The sequence below is a fragment of the Leopardus geoffroyi genome, chromosome A1 (assembly GCF_018350155.1).
Source record: "Leopardus geoffroyi isolate Oge1 chromosome A1, O.geoffroyi_Oge1_pat1.0, whole genome shotgun sequence".
NCBI classification, from domain to species: domain Eukaryota; kingdom Metazoa; phylum Chordata; class Mammalia; order Carnivora; family Felidae; genus Leopardus; species Leopardus geoffroyi.
In genome coordinates, this window is record NC_059326.1 from 214080721 (window position 1) to 214100556 (window position 19836).

At 37.2% G+C, this 19836-nt stretch overlaps 1 protein-coding gene across 3 annotated transcripts; it reads right to left on the reverse strand.

Moving 5' to 3' along the window:
- Nucleotides 1-342: 342 nt before the first annotated feature.
- Nucleotides 343-19798, reverse strand: CA1H5orf22 (chromosome A1 C5orf22 homolog). Of its 3 annotated transcripts, none has more exons than XM_045441266.1 (9): nt 19516-19798; nt 17873-18018; nt 15246-15395; nt 12650-13079; nt 10511-10573; nt 10154-10275; nt 6094-6160; nt 4166-4305; nt 343-679 (listed from the first exon to the last, which is right to left on the reverse strand). In XM_045441266.1, the coding sequence occupies exons 1-9, from the start codon at nt 19597-19599 to the stop codon at nt 547-549; spliced, it is 1335 nt and encodes a 444-aa protein (XP_045297222.1). In that variant the 5' UTR covers nt 19600-19798; the 3' UTR covers nt 343-546. The 3 variants fall into 3 exon arrangements, with proteins under 3 accessions (XP_045297222.1, XP_045297225.1, XP_045297223.1); XM_045441269.1 differs by lacking the exon at nt 19516-19798 and adding an exon at nt 15814-15876 and having other exon boundaries at nt 17873-17976; XM_045441267.1 differs by lacking the exon at nt 17873-18018 and having other exon boundaries at nt 19516-19647.
- Nucleotides 19799-19836: the final 38 nt, after the last annotated feature.

A 19836-nucleotide genomic window follows, 5' to 3' on the forward strand; every position in this document is an offset into this window, starting at 1 on the left:
TTTGAGAATGTTACTTTCTTATCCTGCCAGGATGCCTTGAGTACTAAGAGGATGCCTAAGACATGTTTGTGGTTGCTCCTTCATAATACTTCTCGTAATCCATAATTTGTTTCTTAGCCATCCCCTAAGAGGGCAGGCGGCCTTGTCTATCCTGTTCATCACCATATACCCAGCACTTAATTATGTTTGGCACATGTAAATGCTCAATAAATGTCAGTTGGTTGAGTGAATAAATGAATGAATGAATTTTGTACAGTCCAACTGACCTAGGAGGAAAAAACAACCCGCACAAAATGAGGAAGACTATGATGGAAAGGAAGAAAAATAAGCAACAATCAATTGGATGGGGGGAGGGTAGAACTGACGTAAAAAAAAAAAAATTGTCATCAACAACTGAGAAGATCTGTTTGAGATTCAAACTATCTGAAAGATTTTAACAAAGTTAATATAAAAACAAAAGTCTTCTCTGGAAGACTCATTTATAATAAGTTAATGAAAACCCTGTTATTACATCAAGACGTTATAGGAACCTAGTGTTTTGTTGTTTCAAGATGGAGAACACTCTGCTAAATACACCAGGTGAATGTCTACAGCCCCATACAGGGAGCTCAGCACATTAAGGACTTTTTCTTGAATGGTGTCAACTTGCTCAGAAGGACAGTAATCGTCCAGACTTGACCTGGAACCAAGAAGGGAAAGAAAAAGAAAAATACACATAAATGTGATCATACTGTGCAGTGAGGAAAAGTCTGCATGTGTTGATTTCAATATAAAATAGAAACGAAGGTGTACTGAATTTTGGAATAATAACAGTTGGAAGCTACTAAATAGTTACTCTATGTCGGGTACATTACATAATATTCTTTAATCTTCTCAGCAACTCTATGAAATAGGTACTTTTACTATCCCTTTAAAGGAATCTAAACAGAAAGATTAACCTGCATAAGTCACATAGCTAGTAAGTGCTAGTGACAGGATTCAAAATGACACAGCATGCTTCAAAGCCTCAGTGCTTTATCATTAGACTGCTGTTTCCCTTAGAGGGAGATATGGGAAATACTGGGGGTTCTTAAGTGAGTGGACATCTTTCCTATCCTTTTATTATGGGTACACTAGGGCTAGAAATTACAAGGGTAGAGTCTTCCCAACTGATAATAAGTTTCTACCTCTACAAACTATTTGTTAACAAGCATACAGAATTATCCAGAATCAAATGTGGAGATGTGCTGGTATTAGGATTAGTTTCCTAGATGGTATTAAGGAGAAAAGAGCAAAGTAGGATAAGGCAGGAATCTGTATCTTGGTGACTCTTTGTAGAATCACCAACTACAACTTTAGTTACCAACTAGTTACAATGTCACTGACAATTACAGCCAGATTAATATCTGAAATGACTTGATCAGCGTCTCCTGGTTCTGGACTCGGGTGAGGAAAGCCATTTGAGGAGGATGGATTGGAAAGAGTGGCATAGAAATCTTTATGGAAGGAAATGGAGGGGTGTCTGGACGGCTCAGTCAGTTAAGTGTCCAACTCTTGATTTCAGCTCAGGTCATGATCTCCCGGCTGTGGGATTGAGCTCTGAACTGGGCTCTGAGCTGACAGTGTGTAGCCTGCTTGAGATTCTCTCTTTCCCTCTCTCCCTCTTCCCCCCCTCCCCCCCACTCTCTCTCTCAAAATAAATAAAAATTAAAAACAACTTAAAAAGGGGTGACTGGGTGGCTCAATTGGTTAAATGTCCAACTTTGGGTCAGGTCATGATCTCACTGCTCATGAGTTTGAGCTCCGCGTCTAGCTCTGTGCTGACAACTCAAAGCCTGGAGCCTGCTTGGGATCCTGTGTCTCCCTCTCTCTCTGCCCCTCCCCACTCATGCTCTGTCTCTCTCAAAAATAAATAAAAAACATTTAAAAAAACACAAAAACTTAAAAAGAAAAGAAGGAAATGGAATTAGTTATCCAGTCCTTGTCACAAGTATTTTAGACCTAAAGTCTGTGAGACTTCTGATAAACTCATTCTATTCTCTGGTGATCAGGTTATTTTTGAGACTAGATGTAAATATTTAACACACAATAAATAAGATAGAGCGATTAAAATTATTAAATACTACCTAATATATACGTATGGATAAAGACCTACTTCAAGAAAGTATCATATATAAAAGTTTAATTTATAAGCCTCAATCAGTCAAAGCTTTCTGGCTTCTTTAAAACAGTTAGAGTAGTTCTTGATGGAAACTACTTCCAAGATGTAGTTTTGGAAATCTGTAGGTGCATTTTTGATTGTCACAATGACAACCAAAGGGCCAAGGTGAGAGGGCAGGGCTGCTAGAATGCTTGCAACATGCAGGACAGTCCTGCACTATGAATGTGAATATGAATACTTGTCCTGTGTCCTACATACTTTTTTCCAAAGTTCATGGAGCACTCACATAAGTGAAAACCATTTTTAATTTTTTGAGCCTAGAATTTAATACTCTTTTACATATGAACAAAGTATTTTTGAAAATGAATTAAATATAAACTAAATTTCCCAAGAATCCAACTACTCTGTATATTGAGGGAAGATTGGACTCTAAGTTTAGAACTTTACCAGGAAATTGTTATGACCAGAAAAAACATGTCACATGGGGCACCTGGGTGACTCTGTCAGTTAAGCATCTGACTCTTGATTTCAGCTCAGGTCATGATCTCACAGTTCATGTGCTCACAGTGCACAGCCTGCTTGGGATTCTCTCTCTCTCCCTCTCTCAAAACAAATAAATAAACTTAAAAAAAAAAAAACATGTCACTATGGCAGTGCTGTTAGGGTATTTGGCCAATACATCATGTGATTATCTGTCTGCATTTGTAACTGTTACATTTAGAGACTCCTTGTAAAGATGCTAGTCTTGTGTGGCATTTTAATACATATTATCAATTACTTTTATTTCTTTTATGTTAGGATTTTCTTGTGTGTACACACATATAAACATATGTTTAAATTATGTGTACAGGTATATTATTGCTATAGAATAAATATTTGTGTCCCCCCCCCCCCAAATTCATATATTGAATCCAATCCTCAATGTCATCATATTTTGATTAGATTACAAGGGTGGACCCCTCACGAATGAGATTAGTGCTGTTATAAGAGACCCCAGAGACCTCCTTCATGAGGTTTACAGGGAGAAGACGGCTGTGAACCAGGAAGCAGGTCTTTACCACACTGAATCTGTTAGTAACTTTATCTTAGACCACCCAGCCTCCAGGACTGTGAGAAATGGATTTCTCTTGTTTATAAGCCACCTGGTCTATGGTATTTTTGTTAATGCAGCCTGAATGAACTATGTAGGTTAGATCACCTATGAATTTCATTTCAGGATGGTAAAAGGATGTTACAAAATATTTGTCATAAAATATATACAGTACTAACCTCATAGTTCCATACAAAACCAGCCCAAAGCTGAACACAGAAAAGTTTCATTAAATTGTTGTAACTATTCAGCAATTATGTTCAAATTTAAAAAATGGCAGCAGCTAAATATTCATTTGTAGGACAAAGAAATAGGAATTCCTGTGTTCATCTGAATAGTATCACCAACTTCAAAGACAAGATAATAAGAATTGTATGTTTTTTGCCTACCATCACTAAGAGGAAAGAGAAAATACAACATCTGAATTTTGAGCTGAGTAGGTAAAAAATTGGTTAGTAATAGTAATCATTAGATTAACCTGTGGAAACTGTATTAATTTCTTATGGCAGCTGTAACAAATCGCCACAAACTTAGCAGCTTAAAGCAACACAAAATTACTACCTTACAGTCTTGTTGGAGATGAGAAGTCCTAAAATAGAGGGGCTAGCAGGGCTGCATTCTTCTCTAGGTTCTAGGGGAGAATGTTTGTCTTTCCAGCTTCTGGAGGCTGTCTGCATTCCTTAGCCCGAGGCCCTATCCTCCATCTTCTAAGCCAGTAGCCTAGCATCTTCCAATTTCTCGAATTCTGACCCTCTTAAAAGGACCACTGTGATCACACTGGTCCACTGGATAATCCAAGGTATTCTCATTTCGAGATCCTTGAGTTAATTACAACTGCAAGGTCCCTTTTCCTATAGAAGGTAACAGATCCGCAGGTTCTGGAGATTAGGATGTGAACATCTTTGGCGTACCACTATTCAGGCTACCACACTTACCTTGCAATTGTCACGAGAGTAGGTTTTGGTAAATTTTTCAGTAAATAATATACAGACTGAATAAGATACTCAATTTCTTGTTCTGTGCTGATATGGTGAGGAAGTTCTGAATAATCACAGGTTAGACCAGCCTGGTGAACCTGAAAATGAGAAAATTAAGAATTACACTATAAGGCTTTATTGTTTTTAGAAAATTCTTTAACCATTAGAGGACTTGCTGATACATTTTTTAATAATACTGTGGACTGGGATTGTTTTTTCCTTAACAGCTTCTGTGTCATAGAAGTTACCTATTCTCTCAAGTTTTGAAAGAACTGGCCTGTACATTTGTTTGGGCCTGATGCCTTTTGTAGGAATAACTCCTTAACTATTTTTTTTATTTTATAATTATGGATTAATTCAGTTTCTGTCTTTACCTGAGTCTATTTTGACAATTCATATTATCTAGCAAATTATCCATTACACCTAGATTTTAAAAGCTGATATAAAATTGTACATAACATTCTGGTTTTACCTTTTCTTTCAAAATATTATTTTATTTTTAAAATACATGCATCTAGTGCTATATTCAAAGTTTTAAGAGGATACAAGGGAGAGTTTTCCTCCTGTCACCAGTTCCTTATATATCCTTTATGTACAAATAGTACTGACATCCATTTATGTGTCTTAAATGTAAATGACTGATGTTCCAGTCTCATAGCACTACTGTGCCTGAAAGCTAGAAGTGGCTCACAGGCTAACATTTTATATCCTTTGCTTGAAGTTTTGAAAACTGGAACTCAAGTATGTCACCGTTTTGCCTACTGTATATAAGTGCAAAGCATGGAAAAAAACCATTAATCTGCTATTTTATTGGAGGTTCTGAATACACATCAAAAATTTAACTAGGAACAATCCACATAGTAAAATGGTATGAATGTTCTTTTCTACTGAACTGATCAAAACACTTAGTGCTCTAACCCTGCAGCTATAGGCACATCATATTTGATTACATTATCTGCAACCAAGCCCATGCCATCCCTTCTGTCTTTCAACAAACAATGTACAAACCACTCCCAGCCAGTGGAAAATCCAGATGTAATATAATGATTATAGCAGACCTGCATGAAGACACATTCAATAATGTCATGTGAACTCAAAACATTTTTAAATCCTAAGGATCTTCTAACTCTATCACTCTTAATAACTGCCATGAAAAAAGAGGTGGACTAAGGCGTTTGGGCTAGCTCCAATTTAAGCAAAATATTCTTTTGCTAATATTTTTTATTCTTATAAAGTTGGCATTAAATCAATACATAAACTTCAGTTCAAGTAAGGTGGTTTAATTGTATTCCATAACTAAATAAAACACTAGAACAAAAACAATTTATTGGAAGTAAAAGCAGCAGCAGGAGTAAAAGAAGAAGACTTATAGGTCTTAGTTTTAGCACAAAATCTGAGAAAAGGCACTTGAACTTCAAATAGGAAATTTTATGCCTCAAATACTGAAAAATGATATAAAAATAAAAGAAATTATCATTAGAAGTATTCACTTTTGCCATAGCTTTCAGGTCACTATTGGCAAACAAGGTCAGCAATACAGCTGATACGGCTGAGATGTACTTGTCAGAACACCTTCTTTTATCTTTCTGCTTGGTTTTTATAATCAGGAAAGTTTTTAGAGGTAGGAAAGAAAGAAGGAGGAAGGGAGTATAAAAATGAATCAATAAAGAAGGGACACCTTTAGAAAGCTTATTTTTTTGGAAAACTTTTCCAATGTTCTGACTTCTAAGAAGTGTGTATTTTTTCATTTCTTCTCATTTTTTAAAAAGAATTCATTTACACTTCCCTGGTACACAAATAAAAGCAAACCACTTAAATAAAAAGTACTTTTTCTACCCAGAAAAATGTCTTTCTAAAGGGTCAATTTTATACTGCAATATATTTACCATTTCATAGTCTGGTACTTCCATCCGTTTTTTCAAACTCTGTACAAGTGGAATTAGTGATTCCATTCTGGAAAAAAGCCACCCCTCAATTAAACATCACACCACCTCAACTAAAATTACAGAAGCAAATGATAGATATGTAACATTTAAAGTATATCTTTAACAATACACTTCACATGATTGAGAAATGAAAGATAAAGATATTCAAATATCATCTTAAAATATTAAGAAATAAATGTTGTTTTTTCTTACCTAAAAAAGTATACATTGTGTTAAACGTTGAAAATTAACACTCAAGAAACTGAGATTTTCCTCTTTTTTAAAAATAGAAGCTCTATTGTGATTTAAAATTATTTTGATCAATAAGAAAACTAAGGGCTTTGAGCACATGGTGTTGAAAAAGTTACCCAAAAGTTCAAAAAAAAAAATAAGAATATATTTATTGACACACACAATTATACCTGGGAAAGTTCTATACCATTTAGTATACTAACACTAGTGCCTTTAAGTCATTTAAATTTTATTTATTATTTGTTTTTGATGCTTTTTATTTTTGAGAGCGAGAGTGCACGCAAGCAAGCGAGGGAGAGGCAGAGAGAGATGGAGATAGAATCTGAAGCAGGCTCCAGGCTCTGAGCTGTCGGCACAAAGCTTGACATGGGGCTTGAACTCGTGAACCACGAGATCATGACCTGAGCAGAAGTTGGACTTTTAACCAACTGAGCCAACCAGGTGCCCATTATTAAATTTAAATAGAACTCTTTGGGAGTCCTGACTGATGTTTCTAGTATTTTGCTTTCCTCATCAATATCTATGCAACTGCTAGGAGGGAAAAAAGAAAGAAAGAGGGGGTCATGGAGACCTATCTATCCACTCATTCTGTTACTCTCTTTTTATGAAAAAACTTTCTGGTCTTCTAGACCCAATCACCTACTTTATTTAATTCTTTTTTTTTTTCTTTCTGAGGGTAGGAACCCCTGCCCATTTATTATTATTTTTTTAATATGAAATTTATTGTCAAATTGGTTTCCATCTACTTTATGTACTTCTTAAGGAACAGTGAAGACTCCTTCATGCTGAGGGTCTGGCTCTTCAGGGGCATGGTAAATTTGGGGAGATTCTTCTTGCTGTCTCACCCACTTTTCCTTTGTGCTATTCTATTTTCCCTCCATTCCAATCATGGTCTGGACTCATTTCTGTTGTAGCCTCATTGTTTCTTCAACTCTGTGACAGAACTCTGCAGGTGCTGAAGAGTTAACTGGGCATGCTTACCAGGCACAGTGGGTTTCAGTGAAAGTGGCCCCATCTATAGGCTAGATCCAGGACTCCAAGGTTTTCATGCTATTTTAAGTTTTAAACTCGGCTTGAGACATCACAAATTCACAAAATAGTAGGTACTTTTCAATGTTTCTAGGAAGAATCATGTTCTGTGAGATATTTCTAGATCTCCCTCTTCCATCATAATTTCAAGAAGGAGGAAATCATTTTTTGAATGAGTTCCCTATACTGAAGAAGAAGAGCATTAACTGATGTTAAAGTGCCTGGTCAATATTTATTGATGTAATGAATACAATTATGGTTTTTTTTGTTTTGTTTTGTTTTTTTAATTTTTTTTTTTTTCAACATTTATTTTTGGGACAGAGAGAGACAGAGCATGAACGGGGGAGGGGCAGAGAGAGAGGGAGACACAGAATCGGAAACAGGCTCCAGGCTCTGAGCCATCAGCCCAGAGCCGACGCAGGGCTCGAACTCACGGACCGCGAGATCGTGACCTGGCTGAAGTCGGACGCTTAACCCACTGCGCCACCCAGGCGCCCACAATTATGGTTTTTATTCCATACTACTCTTTTTTTAGAGACAATAAAGTTTTATAATGTTTATATTTCAGGGAGGTTTCTCAAAATTTGAAACAAAAATTACACTGAATATTTTGAATAGGTAATACATACACATAGCAAAAGATGTTTCTCCCTCATAACTTCATCTATTAGCCATACAATTCCTCTCTCCAGAGGCAATCTCTATTCCAGTTTCCTATGTATTCTTCTAGAAATCTGATGAATTATTACCAATAACAATGGCATAATAAGCCTTAGTGGCCCAAAGTACTATGATTCTAACTTTCTAATTTATGTTGGTATCTTATGACTGATTTCTTACATTTACACTGTGGAGAATAATCTGTTTGTGAGAGATCAATTTGAAAATAAGCTAGTTCTGGTCTTCCTATGCTCATGGGGACAAAAAAGTTGATGTCTGATGGTTCCATTTTGGTTTTCAGGCTTTTTGTTGAGTCTATATGATTTAAAGAATTATTTCAAAGACTCAACATCATTAATCATTAAGGAAATGCAAACCAACACCACAGTAAGAAATTACCTCACATAAGTCAGAATGGCTAGTATCAAAGAACAAGAAAAGAACAAGTGTCGGTGAGGATGTGGAGAAAAGGAAGCCTTTGTGCACTGTCTGTAAAAATGTAAACTGGTACAGCCACTATGGAAAACAGTATGGAGGTTCCTCAAAAAATTAAAAATAGAAATACCATATGATCCAGTAATTCCACTACTTGGTATTTATTCAAAGAAAACAGAAACACTAATTTGAAAAGATATATCCACTCCTATTGTTACTGCAGTATTATTTGTTATAGTCAAGATACGAAAGCAACCCAAGTGTCCATCGATAGATAAATGAATAAAGAAAATGTAAGACAGATATATGCACATACACATGTCTATGTATACAATGGAATATTACCCAGACATAAAAAAGAATGAAATCTTGACATTTATGGACATGGATGAACCTAGAGTATCATGCTCAGTGAAGTAAGTTTGATAAGTACCACATGATTTCACTTGTGCAATCTAAAGCAGGACAAATGAACAAACAAAAACAGAAACAGACTCATAAATACAGAGAACCAGTGGCTGCCAGAGGGGGTGGGGAGACAGGTGAAACAGGTGAAGGGGATTAAGAGGTCCAAATTTCCAGTTATAAAAATAAGTCACAGGAATAAAAACTAAAGCATAGGGAATACAGTCAATGGTATAATAATATTGTATAGTAACAGGTGGTAACCACATTTATTGTGGTGAGCACTGTAGAATATATCGAATTGTCGATTCATTACATGGTATACCTGAGACTAATATAATATTGTACATCAACTACACTTCACTAGAAAAAAATAGAATTAGTTCCAAGAAAAACTACACTATTTATGTCAACATTCTTTCAAACTTGCTTTTTAACACTAAAGGCATTCTTCACCCCACCCTATAAATCGACAAATGATCACACGAAAAGAACTTTCTCTTCATGTTTTCAAGGTAATGTTAATGCTGAGACAATTGGCCAAATAGATGACCTGATGAAGAATCCAGCTTTCAAATCGTGCTTCCTCATATGATGGGCAGTTTTGACCTTCTACTCATATTGGGTTATCCTTAAAAGGAAGCAAATTTTCACATTTTAATTTACCAATCTAGTAATTTACTTTTTTATTGATAGGTTAATTTTTTTTTCTTACTCTCCTTTGAATGGGGGCTGTCTTACAAATCATTAATCTTCTGTAAGACCCAGCACCACATCTTATAGGGGCAGCTACTGCACAATGATTAAAAGCATACCTACTTACTATGGGACTCAGAGCAACTTAAACCTCTGTGTCTTAGCTTCCTCACCTATAAAATGAACACAAAGTCTTAAGATTGTTAGAAGGAATAAATGAGATAAATGCAAGAAAAAAATCTTACAACTGGGCATATAGATAGCACCTAGTAAAAGCTAGCTATTGCTAGTAAATTTGTGTCGGCATTTTTTTTTTTTTTAAGATACTATTTTTTAGTAAGCACTATACCCAATGTGGGGCTCCAACTCACAACCCTGAGATCAAGCATCACATGCTCTACAAACTGAACCAGCCAGCATCCTTGTGTTGGCATTTAATACTAATTTTTAAAAAGTTATTTTTTATCTAGCAATTTGTCTAGCAAACTTAACAATATATCTAGGACTGAAATAAAGTTGGGGAAAAAATGTTTCAAGGTCTTACCCAGGGTTTGAAGCCCATTTCTGTACAGTTTCTTCATCATCACCATCACACAAATCAGCAAAAGCAGCTTCTAAATCTTCTAACTGATGAATTCGAGTATCAACACAATCTACCAAATCTTCCTTTAAGCACATTGAAAAGCCAAGATTATAATTTTTCTTTGAAAAAGCAAGTGAAATTCCATTACAATGAAAATATCAGTTCAGTTAGTTAAACCATGACTTGTAAGTACTAACCATGGGTTTACCCAATAAACACACAAAGATTCTGGTGAGATGTCTGAAAGCACTCTAATGGGCTATAAGATATTATTAGATATGTAACAGACAAAACGCAAAAGAAACAAATGAAGGATACCTCTGTCAGGTTGGTATCAGGCTTTTTAAATTGGTACAACTCTTGTAAGATTTTGTATTCTTCCTGGAAAACAAAACAAAAACCCATATAGTAGGGGAAAAAAACCTAATTTTTTTGATGATATTCTTTAAGTAAAAATGGCTGTGATATTAGGAAGATAGATAATTATTTAAAAATCAGTCTGTGAAAATCCAGCAAATGTATAGTTCAGATATCATTATAAACACTGTCATTTCTATACTGACAAGAATGTATGAAATAGCTATGGAAAAGACTTGATATGACAGAAGATTTTTAATAATATTCTACTCTATAAATTGGTACATCTTAGGATCTAAACAGATTTTCGCTATTTACAGGAAATATACGTGTCCTGAATAACAAAAGAACGCTCCATGTTCACTTTGCAGCCCTTTCCCTAGCTGCAAAAGAGAACCCTGAAATTTAAAGGTGATAGGGGAGGCAGTTACAATGGAAGAAGGATACTTTCTAAGCACTGACTTTGCAGGAGAGTGTCTCTCTTCATTCAGCACACTAAATAGCCCCGTTATACATGGGTATATCTGGCCCCAAAATCCCATTTAGGAGTATTGTTGCAAAGAAATTATATGCAAGAGCTGAAGTTCACAAAGCACAGTGTTGTGCCACTACCCTTACTGTAATAATCCTGTGACTTGGGTGTGATTATTTTGATTTTATACTTGAACTGTGGGTCAGAAAGGTTAAGTAACTTTCCCAAGAAGCGATAAACAGAAGCAACAAACAGAACTTAACTCACTCTGGACTTCTGCACATGCTCTTTAAAAAAGGTAAACAAGTGACTTTAACTACATTAAAAAAAAGTCTATTAAATTATAAAGTATACTACATGCTCTTTCCCAAAAGTTCCATAGTACCAAATGGTATAAACGATACAAAAATCTCCACTACCCAGGTTTCCTGATAGTACTGGAAAAGGAATACCTGCCATTAAGTTCCTTATGTAACTTTTTAGAAATTTTCATTAAAAATATTTGATGAGTATATTTGTAAAATAAATTCCTAAAGTCAGTTTCTTCAGCTTTCAGACACGCCTATTCTTCAAGTTTTCTAAATAGCTCTAAGGTCATTTCATAATTCTAAGAACTTGTGGTTATAGTCACTGACTCCACACACAACAGCAGAAAGAAATAGCAATTTTTCTCCCTTATTTACAAGTTGGGAAAATACTCTAGGTCTTGTTCCAGATTACACTAAATCCTTAAATCTTACCTATTTTTAATCATTACCTACTTAGAGGTCTTTAATAACTTAGATAAACCACCATGGCTTCTTATACGTACATATTATGATCGTAAGGTGCAACATCGTTGTTATAATCAAACACTGAATTTGGGTAGGAAAAATACAGTTGATCTGAATCACTGAAATAGGTCTGAATAACCTCCCAAATGTTGAAGAAAGCAGTTGTGCCCATAAAATGCACCTAGGAATGCTCATTTGGATCATGAATTTACCAGTTTCTTAAATGCCTAGTTCTATCTCAGATCTGTACATACTAATATTGTCTGGTGATTTGCATTTAAGATCTGATGAGGTACCCTACGGATTAGAGGCCTGAATCATTAGCTGCAAATAGTACATGTGTGATCAGGCACCTGATTGTTCAGTGAAAAATCTGTCACACAGGGCTTTCTTTACATGTATAGAATAGCTCTGGAAAGATACACCAAGATACTGGTGATGTTTCTTTCTGAGGTAAGAAACTGAGGAAATGGGGATGGGGTGAGAGAGTGACATTCTTTAATGTATATATTTTCTTATACTATATGATTTTAGTTTTTTCAACTACCCATGTACGTATTACCTCAATAAACACAAAATAAATACTATCTAGAGCAGGGATTTGCAACCCACAGCTCACAACCTGTTTTTGTATGGCCTTCAAGTTAAGAAAGGTACATATAAACTTCAGTTTAAAAAAAGGTATGTATAATTTAAAAATGTTTAATAACAAGGAAGAATGTGTGATAGAGACCATATGGGACCCCCAATAAAGTAATTAATATCTGGTTGTTTGCAGAAAATTTGCTGAGCCCTGATCTAGAGAAATGTCATACAATTCTCAAGATCTACATTTTAAAAATGCCACATGTTTACCTGAGTGAACATTTCTTTGAAGGGATTCTTGACTGAAAAAAAATCCAAGTCAATATCCAAAACAAATGCATCCCCTTTCTTCAAAATTTCTAGAATTTCCCCAGTGCTGACTGTTGTCTGGCATTCTTGGCTTTCAGAAAAGGATGGATGTGACTGCTCTAGGCAAGTTTGGCCCTTCTTCTGTGTCACTGTGTCCTTTTCCAGTCCTTCTGAATAAGAATCACAGTTAGTAGAGGCAGTGTTTTCTGCATCTTCCAGTGCTAGCTTTGGCTTCTTAGCAGAAGACACCGCATCATTTTCTTCTTGATTGTTACAGAGTTTGTAAGGTTTCACCATAATCACATCCAACTGCAAAGGTTTTTGGTTCTCTAGCTGGTCTTCAGTTACATAAAGACCGTCACTTAGAAAGTAATGATCTGTACTTGTAACCCTGCATTAGAGGAAAAAACTATTTTAAAGACAAATGGACAAATTGACATTTCATATAGTATTTCCAAAGCACTCAGAAACATCACAAAGAACATATTTAACAAAAGCTAAGAGCTATCCCTACTTTTTGTAATTCCTGTTCTTCTGCAGAAATAGCATTCCCCAAATTTTTAGCTGGGCACACAACTGCCCAAAGTAAAGACTGTTAAGTAAAGATTTCATAATCTACCTTGCAGCCAGGTGTGGCCATTTGACTAAGTTCTGGCCTAAGGCTGTGAATGGAAAAGAAGTGTATAAAACCTTGCTCTCCTTTCCTCACTGACTAGCATATGAACATGTAAGTGGCAAGCCCACCTTGGACTATGAGGACAAAGGCAATACTCTAGAGATGAAGCAAAAAGATAAAAGGAACTGGAGTTGCTGAACTGGTAAACTGCCACAAAGGCCCTGGGCTGCATGTGGTAAACTCTAATATGAGAAAGAAATAAATGATCTTCTTTTTTAAAAAAAAAAATTTTTTTTTTTAACGTTTATTTTTGAGACAGAGAGAGACCGAGCATGAACAGGGGAGGGGCAGAGAGAGAGAGAGAGAGACACAGAATCTGAAACAGGCTCCAGGCTCTGAGCTGTCAGCACAAAGCCCGACGCGGGGCTCGAACTCACGCACTGTGAGATCATGACCTGAGCCGAAGTCGGACGCTTAACCGACCAAGACACCCAGGCGCCCCTAAATGATCTTCTTTAATTAACCTAGTGTGTGTGTTTTTTTTTAACTTAAAAAAATATTTATTTTTGAGAGAGAAGAGAGAGAGGAGACAGAGCATGAGCGAGGAAGGGGCACAGAGAGAAAGAGACACAGAATCTGAAGCAGGCTCCAGGCTCGGAGCTGTCAGTAGAATCTGACGCAGGGCTGGAACTCATGAACGGTGAGATCATGACCTGAGCCGAAGTCGGATGCTTAACCAAATGAGCCACCAAGGGGCCCCTTTAAGCTAGTGTTTTGGAGCTCATATCAGCTGAAACTTTAACCAAATAATCACTTACGAGAAAAATTGTATCTGGAAATAATTTCTCTTAACAGAAACTCCCTCCGATGTGTTTCAAAGCTTTGTCAAATTTTATATGAACATATTTTAATATGAAAAGCAACTTAAAAATGTTATACATATGCAGAATGCATTTTACAAGTTACAGATTTCTACTCAGTAAGTTCTTAGCTTTTCACTATTTTATGCCTTAGTAAATACTTTGAAAAGCAAAACTACATGCTTCTTCCGGAGGCAGGCTCTATCCAACTAAAATAAAGGTCAATATTTATTTTCTACTCCCCCTCCTCCAGTTATACAGCCTTAAATTTAAAAAGGTATTAATTTTCCAAAATAAGATTAATGACATAATAAAGCTAATATCCAGCCTTCTTATAAATTATGCCATTGTAAGAAAGACAAAGTCTGTATCCTCCAAACTAAATTTGCATTCTTCTTTAATAAAGGACCCTTCACATTCATCTCATCACAAGAGAATGTAGAAAGTCAAGAACATGTTGATATTTATAAAGGTAATTACAGTATTGCAATACACATAAAACATTGGTTACACTGCTTGTACAACAAAAATAGTTGCACATGTAACTCAAGTCAGAGAATGCTGTAATTTAATTTAGGTTAATTACCTAAAGCTAGTCATAGTACTAAAATGAAAACTCCAAATCTCCTTTTTAGCTATTGGATTTACAAAAAAAAAAAAAAAAAAAAAAAAACAAAAACCCAAAATGAGATTTTGCTTTTCTACTGCTAACTGTTAAATTCAGTGGACAATAGTTATATTGTAAGGAAATAGCATTTCCTTAAATATATAAATCATTAAATATATATATCTATAAGGTATTTCACTGATTTAAAGGAATTAGTCATCAATGGAGCCCGAATTCCAGAAGATGGAGACCATATTATTCAAAACCAACTTGACTAGCAACAAAATATAAATGACATGTGAAGAAGGTCGAGACATGAAAGCTTGGTTCCTGGTGTTTTGAGAACTATTTAAATAGTTGAGGCTTAATCTGACCCTATCTGTATGTAGAGAACTTACAAGTTATTATGGGGATTCAAAGTAAGATAAAAGAAGAATTCATTCCCTTTCACACTCACAAATATGATGAAATTACCTGATGGTTGTGGTAGAAGTGTCTCTGCCTACTAAAAAGTGATGTTTTCCCTCTCTGATTTGCTGAGCCCACGTGGGATGAAGCCATAGAACATGAGAAAAATGGCCAGCATAAACCGCAGGCATAATCCAATTCTCAATACTTAATTCTCTGGAAAAGAAATAGAAAGCATGAAAGAAATAGAAATAGAAATAATAGAAAGAATAGAAAGCATGAGTGGGTTTTCCAAATGTAATTTCACCCAGAACAAGATTTTAACAATTTTCGTAATGACATCAAGGGCTTATTTCCCTTTTTCATTGTACTGACATTTGCACTAACAGTGCAAAGCAATGGTGGGTTGATGTCCTGAGATTAATCAAGGCAACAGCATCAACTCTACTAGTAGTCACTGTATTCTTCACTACCAAACACCACTGACCCCTCCCAAAGCCAGTTTCATGTAAAAAAAAAAAAAAAAAAAAAAAAAGCCAGTTTACTAGTTTACTAAACCTTGATCCTGAATATACATTTTAAATAGTCTGTGCAGTAAAATGAGAAATGCACAAAAAGTACTTCTGCTACATACTTTGAGGTACCATGGTTGTTTCAAGGAAAAGTACTTGTGACTGAATTAAAAACACCATTTTTTCTGAAAGAAAGATTGATCAACATACAACGGTTATTCAGACTTGAAATTGAATTGTTGGATTTCCACATTCGAACAGAGCTTTAAGAACCACTACTTGTCAAGTTTTGGTATGGTACTGAATATTCTTAATTATTTGAAAAAGCTATGAAAATACTGTTCCTAAATTTTCTTCATATAGTTCCACCAAAACAACATATGGCAACAAATCGAATGCAGAAGGAGATAGGAGAAATAGCTGTCTCTTATAAAGGCAAATATTAAAGAGATGGGAAAAAAACTTAAATGTTGTTATTCTTCTCCCCAGATCCTTTGCTTTAGAAAATACATTTTTCATAAAAATATCATATTTACGCTAACACATACAGGTCTATTAATTTGAATGAATTATTACTTTAAACATTTCTCAGTTTTAATTTCAAATATGGTAAATGTCAATAGATGTAACCTACACTTAGAAGAAAGCTCAGTAATTTTTAGGAATATACAGGAATCCTGAGACTAAAAAGTTTAAGAATTATTCTGCAACTGTACAGTCTGCATACTTATAACTTTTTTCAATTTCTAAAATATGAAATCTCTAAATTTATAAAAGAGACTAACAACAATGGTAGCGCTACCACATTTCTTTAGAAATTAGCGCTCTAGGGGCGCCTGGATGGCTCAGTCGGTTGAGCATCTGACTTTGGCTCAGGTCATGATCTCATGGTTTGTGGGTTCGAGCCCTGCGTAGGGGTCTGTGCTGACAGCTCTGAGCCTGCAGCCTGCTTTGGATTCTGTGTCTCCTTCTCTCTCTGCCCCTCCCTCACTTGTACTCTGTCTCTCATAAATAAATAAATAAATAAAATAAAGAAATTAGTGCTCTAAAATGGGGTTCTGGAAAAAGTTAACTAAAAGAAATGTAGTAGGCTAAAATTAATTCATGTAAACATCTCTTAATTTTATAAAAAAAAGTTACTGCTATGTAACTTTTTACCTGATATGAGTAGACTACATTCTAACAAAATGCATACATAAACAGTGGCAGAATTTCAGAGAACTTTATTACTAAAGAAAGGCTTATAAGTCAATGTTTATAGATACATTAGGTATGATCCTTCCTGTGGATTGAGGTACAAATTGCGAGGTTGGAAGGACAATACTGGAAGAAAGGATATACAAATTAAAGATGTGTTGCCTATATAATTATTGAATAATGTGTTTAAGACACATTATCTTGTGCCTTAGTATTCAGACTTTTTCAGTGGAGGGGTAGGGAGAACTGGCTCAAGTAACATCTAAAGTCTCTTCTTCTTCTTTCACTGGCTGGGCCACATTTTTTTTTATCAGATTTTATTTAATTAATTAATTAATTAATTAATTTAATGTTTATTTATTTTGAGAGAAAGAGAACATGAGTGGAGGAGAGACAGAGAGACACAGAACCCGAGGCAGGATCTAGGCTCTGAGCTATTAGTACAGACAGCAATGTGGGGCTTGAACCCACAAACCAGGAGATCATGACCTGTGCTGAAAACTGGACGCTTAATGGACTGAGCCACCCAGGTGCCTCAGGCTACCTGTTTTTGTAAATAAAGGTTTATTGGAACACAGCTACACTCACTTGTTACATAGTGTCCATGGTTGCTTTCATACTACAAGGGCAGAGATAAGTAGTTGCAACCCAGACTGTATGGCCAGCAAGCCTAAAATATTTAATATCTGACTCTTTAAGAAAAAGTCAACAATTGGTGTAATTAAAATAAAACAGGCAAAGAAAAGAAAAAGAAAACACATGAGCTCGGCAAAGTCTAGTTCCCTTAATAGTTCATCACATCTGCAAATTGTATTTCAAGCAAATAAAAGATCTCTAACAGGGGTGCCTGGCTGGCTGTTGGTGGAGCATGCAACTCTTGATCTCAAGCTCTTGAGTTCGAGCCCCACACCAGGGGCAGAGTTCACTTAAAAACAAAACAAAACAAAACAAAACAAAAAATCATTAACAAAAATCACGTATTACCCAAAAAGTGTTTCCTTGTCAAACACAGTGTCAGCTGGCATATTCACAGGAATAAGGAGGTCTGGATGTGAATCGAAATGCACAAAACTTATATTACTGGCAGGAAGATGCTTTGAGCCAATGGCCCGGTATATGTAAGGCAGGACCTGTAAAAACACACGCACACATTCAGAATGGGCACTGAAATCATGAGCATCCGCTCAGCTGCAGACTGAGAAACAATGCTAAACGTAGCAGCCCGGAATTCGAAGGGCGCCGAATCGTTAAACGGTAGGCAAATGCAAAATCTGTTCGTCCTAGGTGGGTTTAGATAACGTTCTCCAGCTTTTTTCCCTCAGAAGTTCCAGGTTGCACCTCCAAAGGCCTTCATGGGCATTTCTTGCTGCCATCTTGCCCCCAACACAAACTCGGAAGATGAAGCGGGTAAACAGATGGGCTCTCAGGAAAAAAAATGGGTAATGAAGACACATTCTGGCATTAAGGGTGTGTTCAAGCCACCCTGGGTCTCCTGGCCTTTTTCACACTTTAGGATGGTGGAGCCGCGCTAGGTGGTCTGTCAAGCTCTGTGGCTCTAGATTTAAACCGGAAGTGGACAGCACCGCTTAACCCACGCTTGGCTTTTGCTCAGGTCCATACACACTATCTCTAGGTCCTGGGAAACCCAACTTCCCGCCTCTCCTCTTAACTTTCTCCATCCATAAATCCGGAGCCCACTCCTTCCCTCTTTCATATCCGGATAATCCCCAAGGTCTACTAATTTAAAAAAAAAAAAAAAAAAAAAAAGTCTTAGATGCATGATCCTCCCTCATAGGCTTCCAGAAGACCAGATAAAGGCACCATTTTAGCTACTCCAAAGTAGCACTGCCATAAAAAATAGAAAATACCTTCAGTGTTTACAAACGCAGGGCTCTGTGTTAGAAGATTCATAAGGAAGCTTTTTAATGTTTATTTTTGAGAGAGAGAGAGAGAGAGAGAGCGCGCGAGAGAGCGAGCGAGAGACAGAACGCAAGCGGGGGAGGGCCAGAGAGGGAGCGAGACGCAGAATCCGCAGCAGGCTCCAGGCTCAGCGCTGCCCGCACAGAGCCCCAGGCGGGGTTGAACCCCGAGATCGTGACCTGAGCCGAAGTCGGATGCTTAACTGACTGGGCCACCCGGGCCACCCCATATTAAAGGATTTATGTACACACCCAGCACACAATAATCGCAGCGGCCCTAAGGGTGCTAAGGTGATGGTCCCGTTTCACAGATGACAGCCCACATTCTTTGCTAAAACCTTCCCACCTACACGGCAGGACTGTGTTGGAGACGCCAGGGAGAGCTGGAAGCCTCCGTTAAGAAGAAGGTTAAGGACACGGGACTCTTCAGTCAGAATGCTCAGGTTCGAAGCCCGACGCCACCAGTTGTTGGTTGCGGGATTTCTGGGCAAATCGCAAGGGTTAAATGAATTGCCCGACGCATACTCAGCGAACCATAAATGTCAGGGCCTGTTCCTCCCAGTTAGTCATTTTGGTGTTTTTCCCCCACAGCAATGGAACTCGCGCGGGTAACAAATTCCGATTATCTCCGGCCTTCGATGCCGAGGCTCCGCCGCCTCCCGGGCCCTCATGCGATTCTGCCTCAGGACCCAGCAGTCGCCGGCTCACCTCCTGGTGATCCTCCACGACCCACACTGGGAGTTTGCAGTAGCGCCGGAGGCGAGCGCACTCTCCCACAGAGTCTGCGCTCATGGTTTCCCTGTCAGCGTCCTCGCCAGCCGCAGTGCTGAGGCTAGGACTCCCGAAAGCGGGAGCTGCGGCCTCACAGACCCTCCCGGGTGGAAACGCGCGCTCACCCGGTTGTGGTTCCTTATTGGAAGATGTAGAAGACAGGGGGCGGGCGCCGAGGGGTTCTACAAATACTATTGGCTTAATTATCCATCGCTCTAGTTGACGGACCAATCACTGCGCACAAGGCGCTGTGGCCAG

What these genes read in the sequence shown, in the direction of transcription:
- CA1H5orf22 (XM_045441266.1), bottom strand. Translation starts at nt 19,599, where the DNA reads ATGAGCGCAGACTCTGTGGGAGAGTGCGCTCGCCTCCGGCGCTACTGC. An exon ending in GACAAGGAAACACTTTTTGG is followed by an intron (nt 15,396 to 17,872) that starts GTAATACGTGAT and finishes TTTCTTTTCCAG; the next exon opens with AGAATTAAGTATTGAGAATT. An exon ending in ACTTCTACCACAACCATCAG is followed by an intron (nt 13,080 to 15,245) that starts GTAATTTCATCA and finishes CCTCTAATGCAG; the next exon opens with GGTTACAAGTACAGATCATT.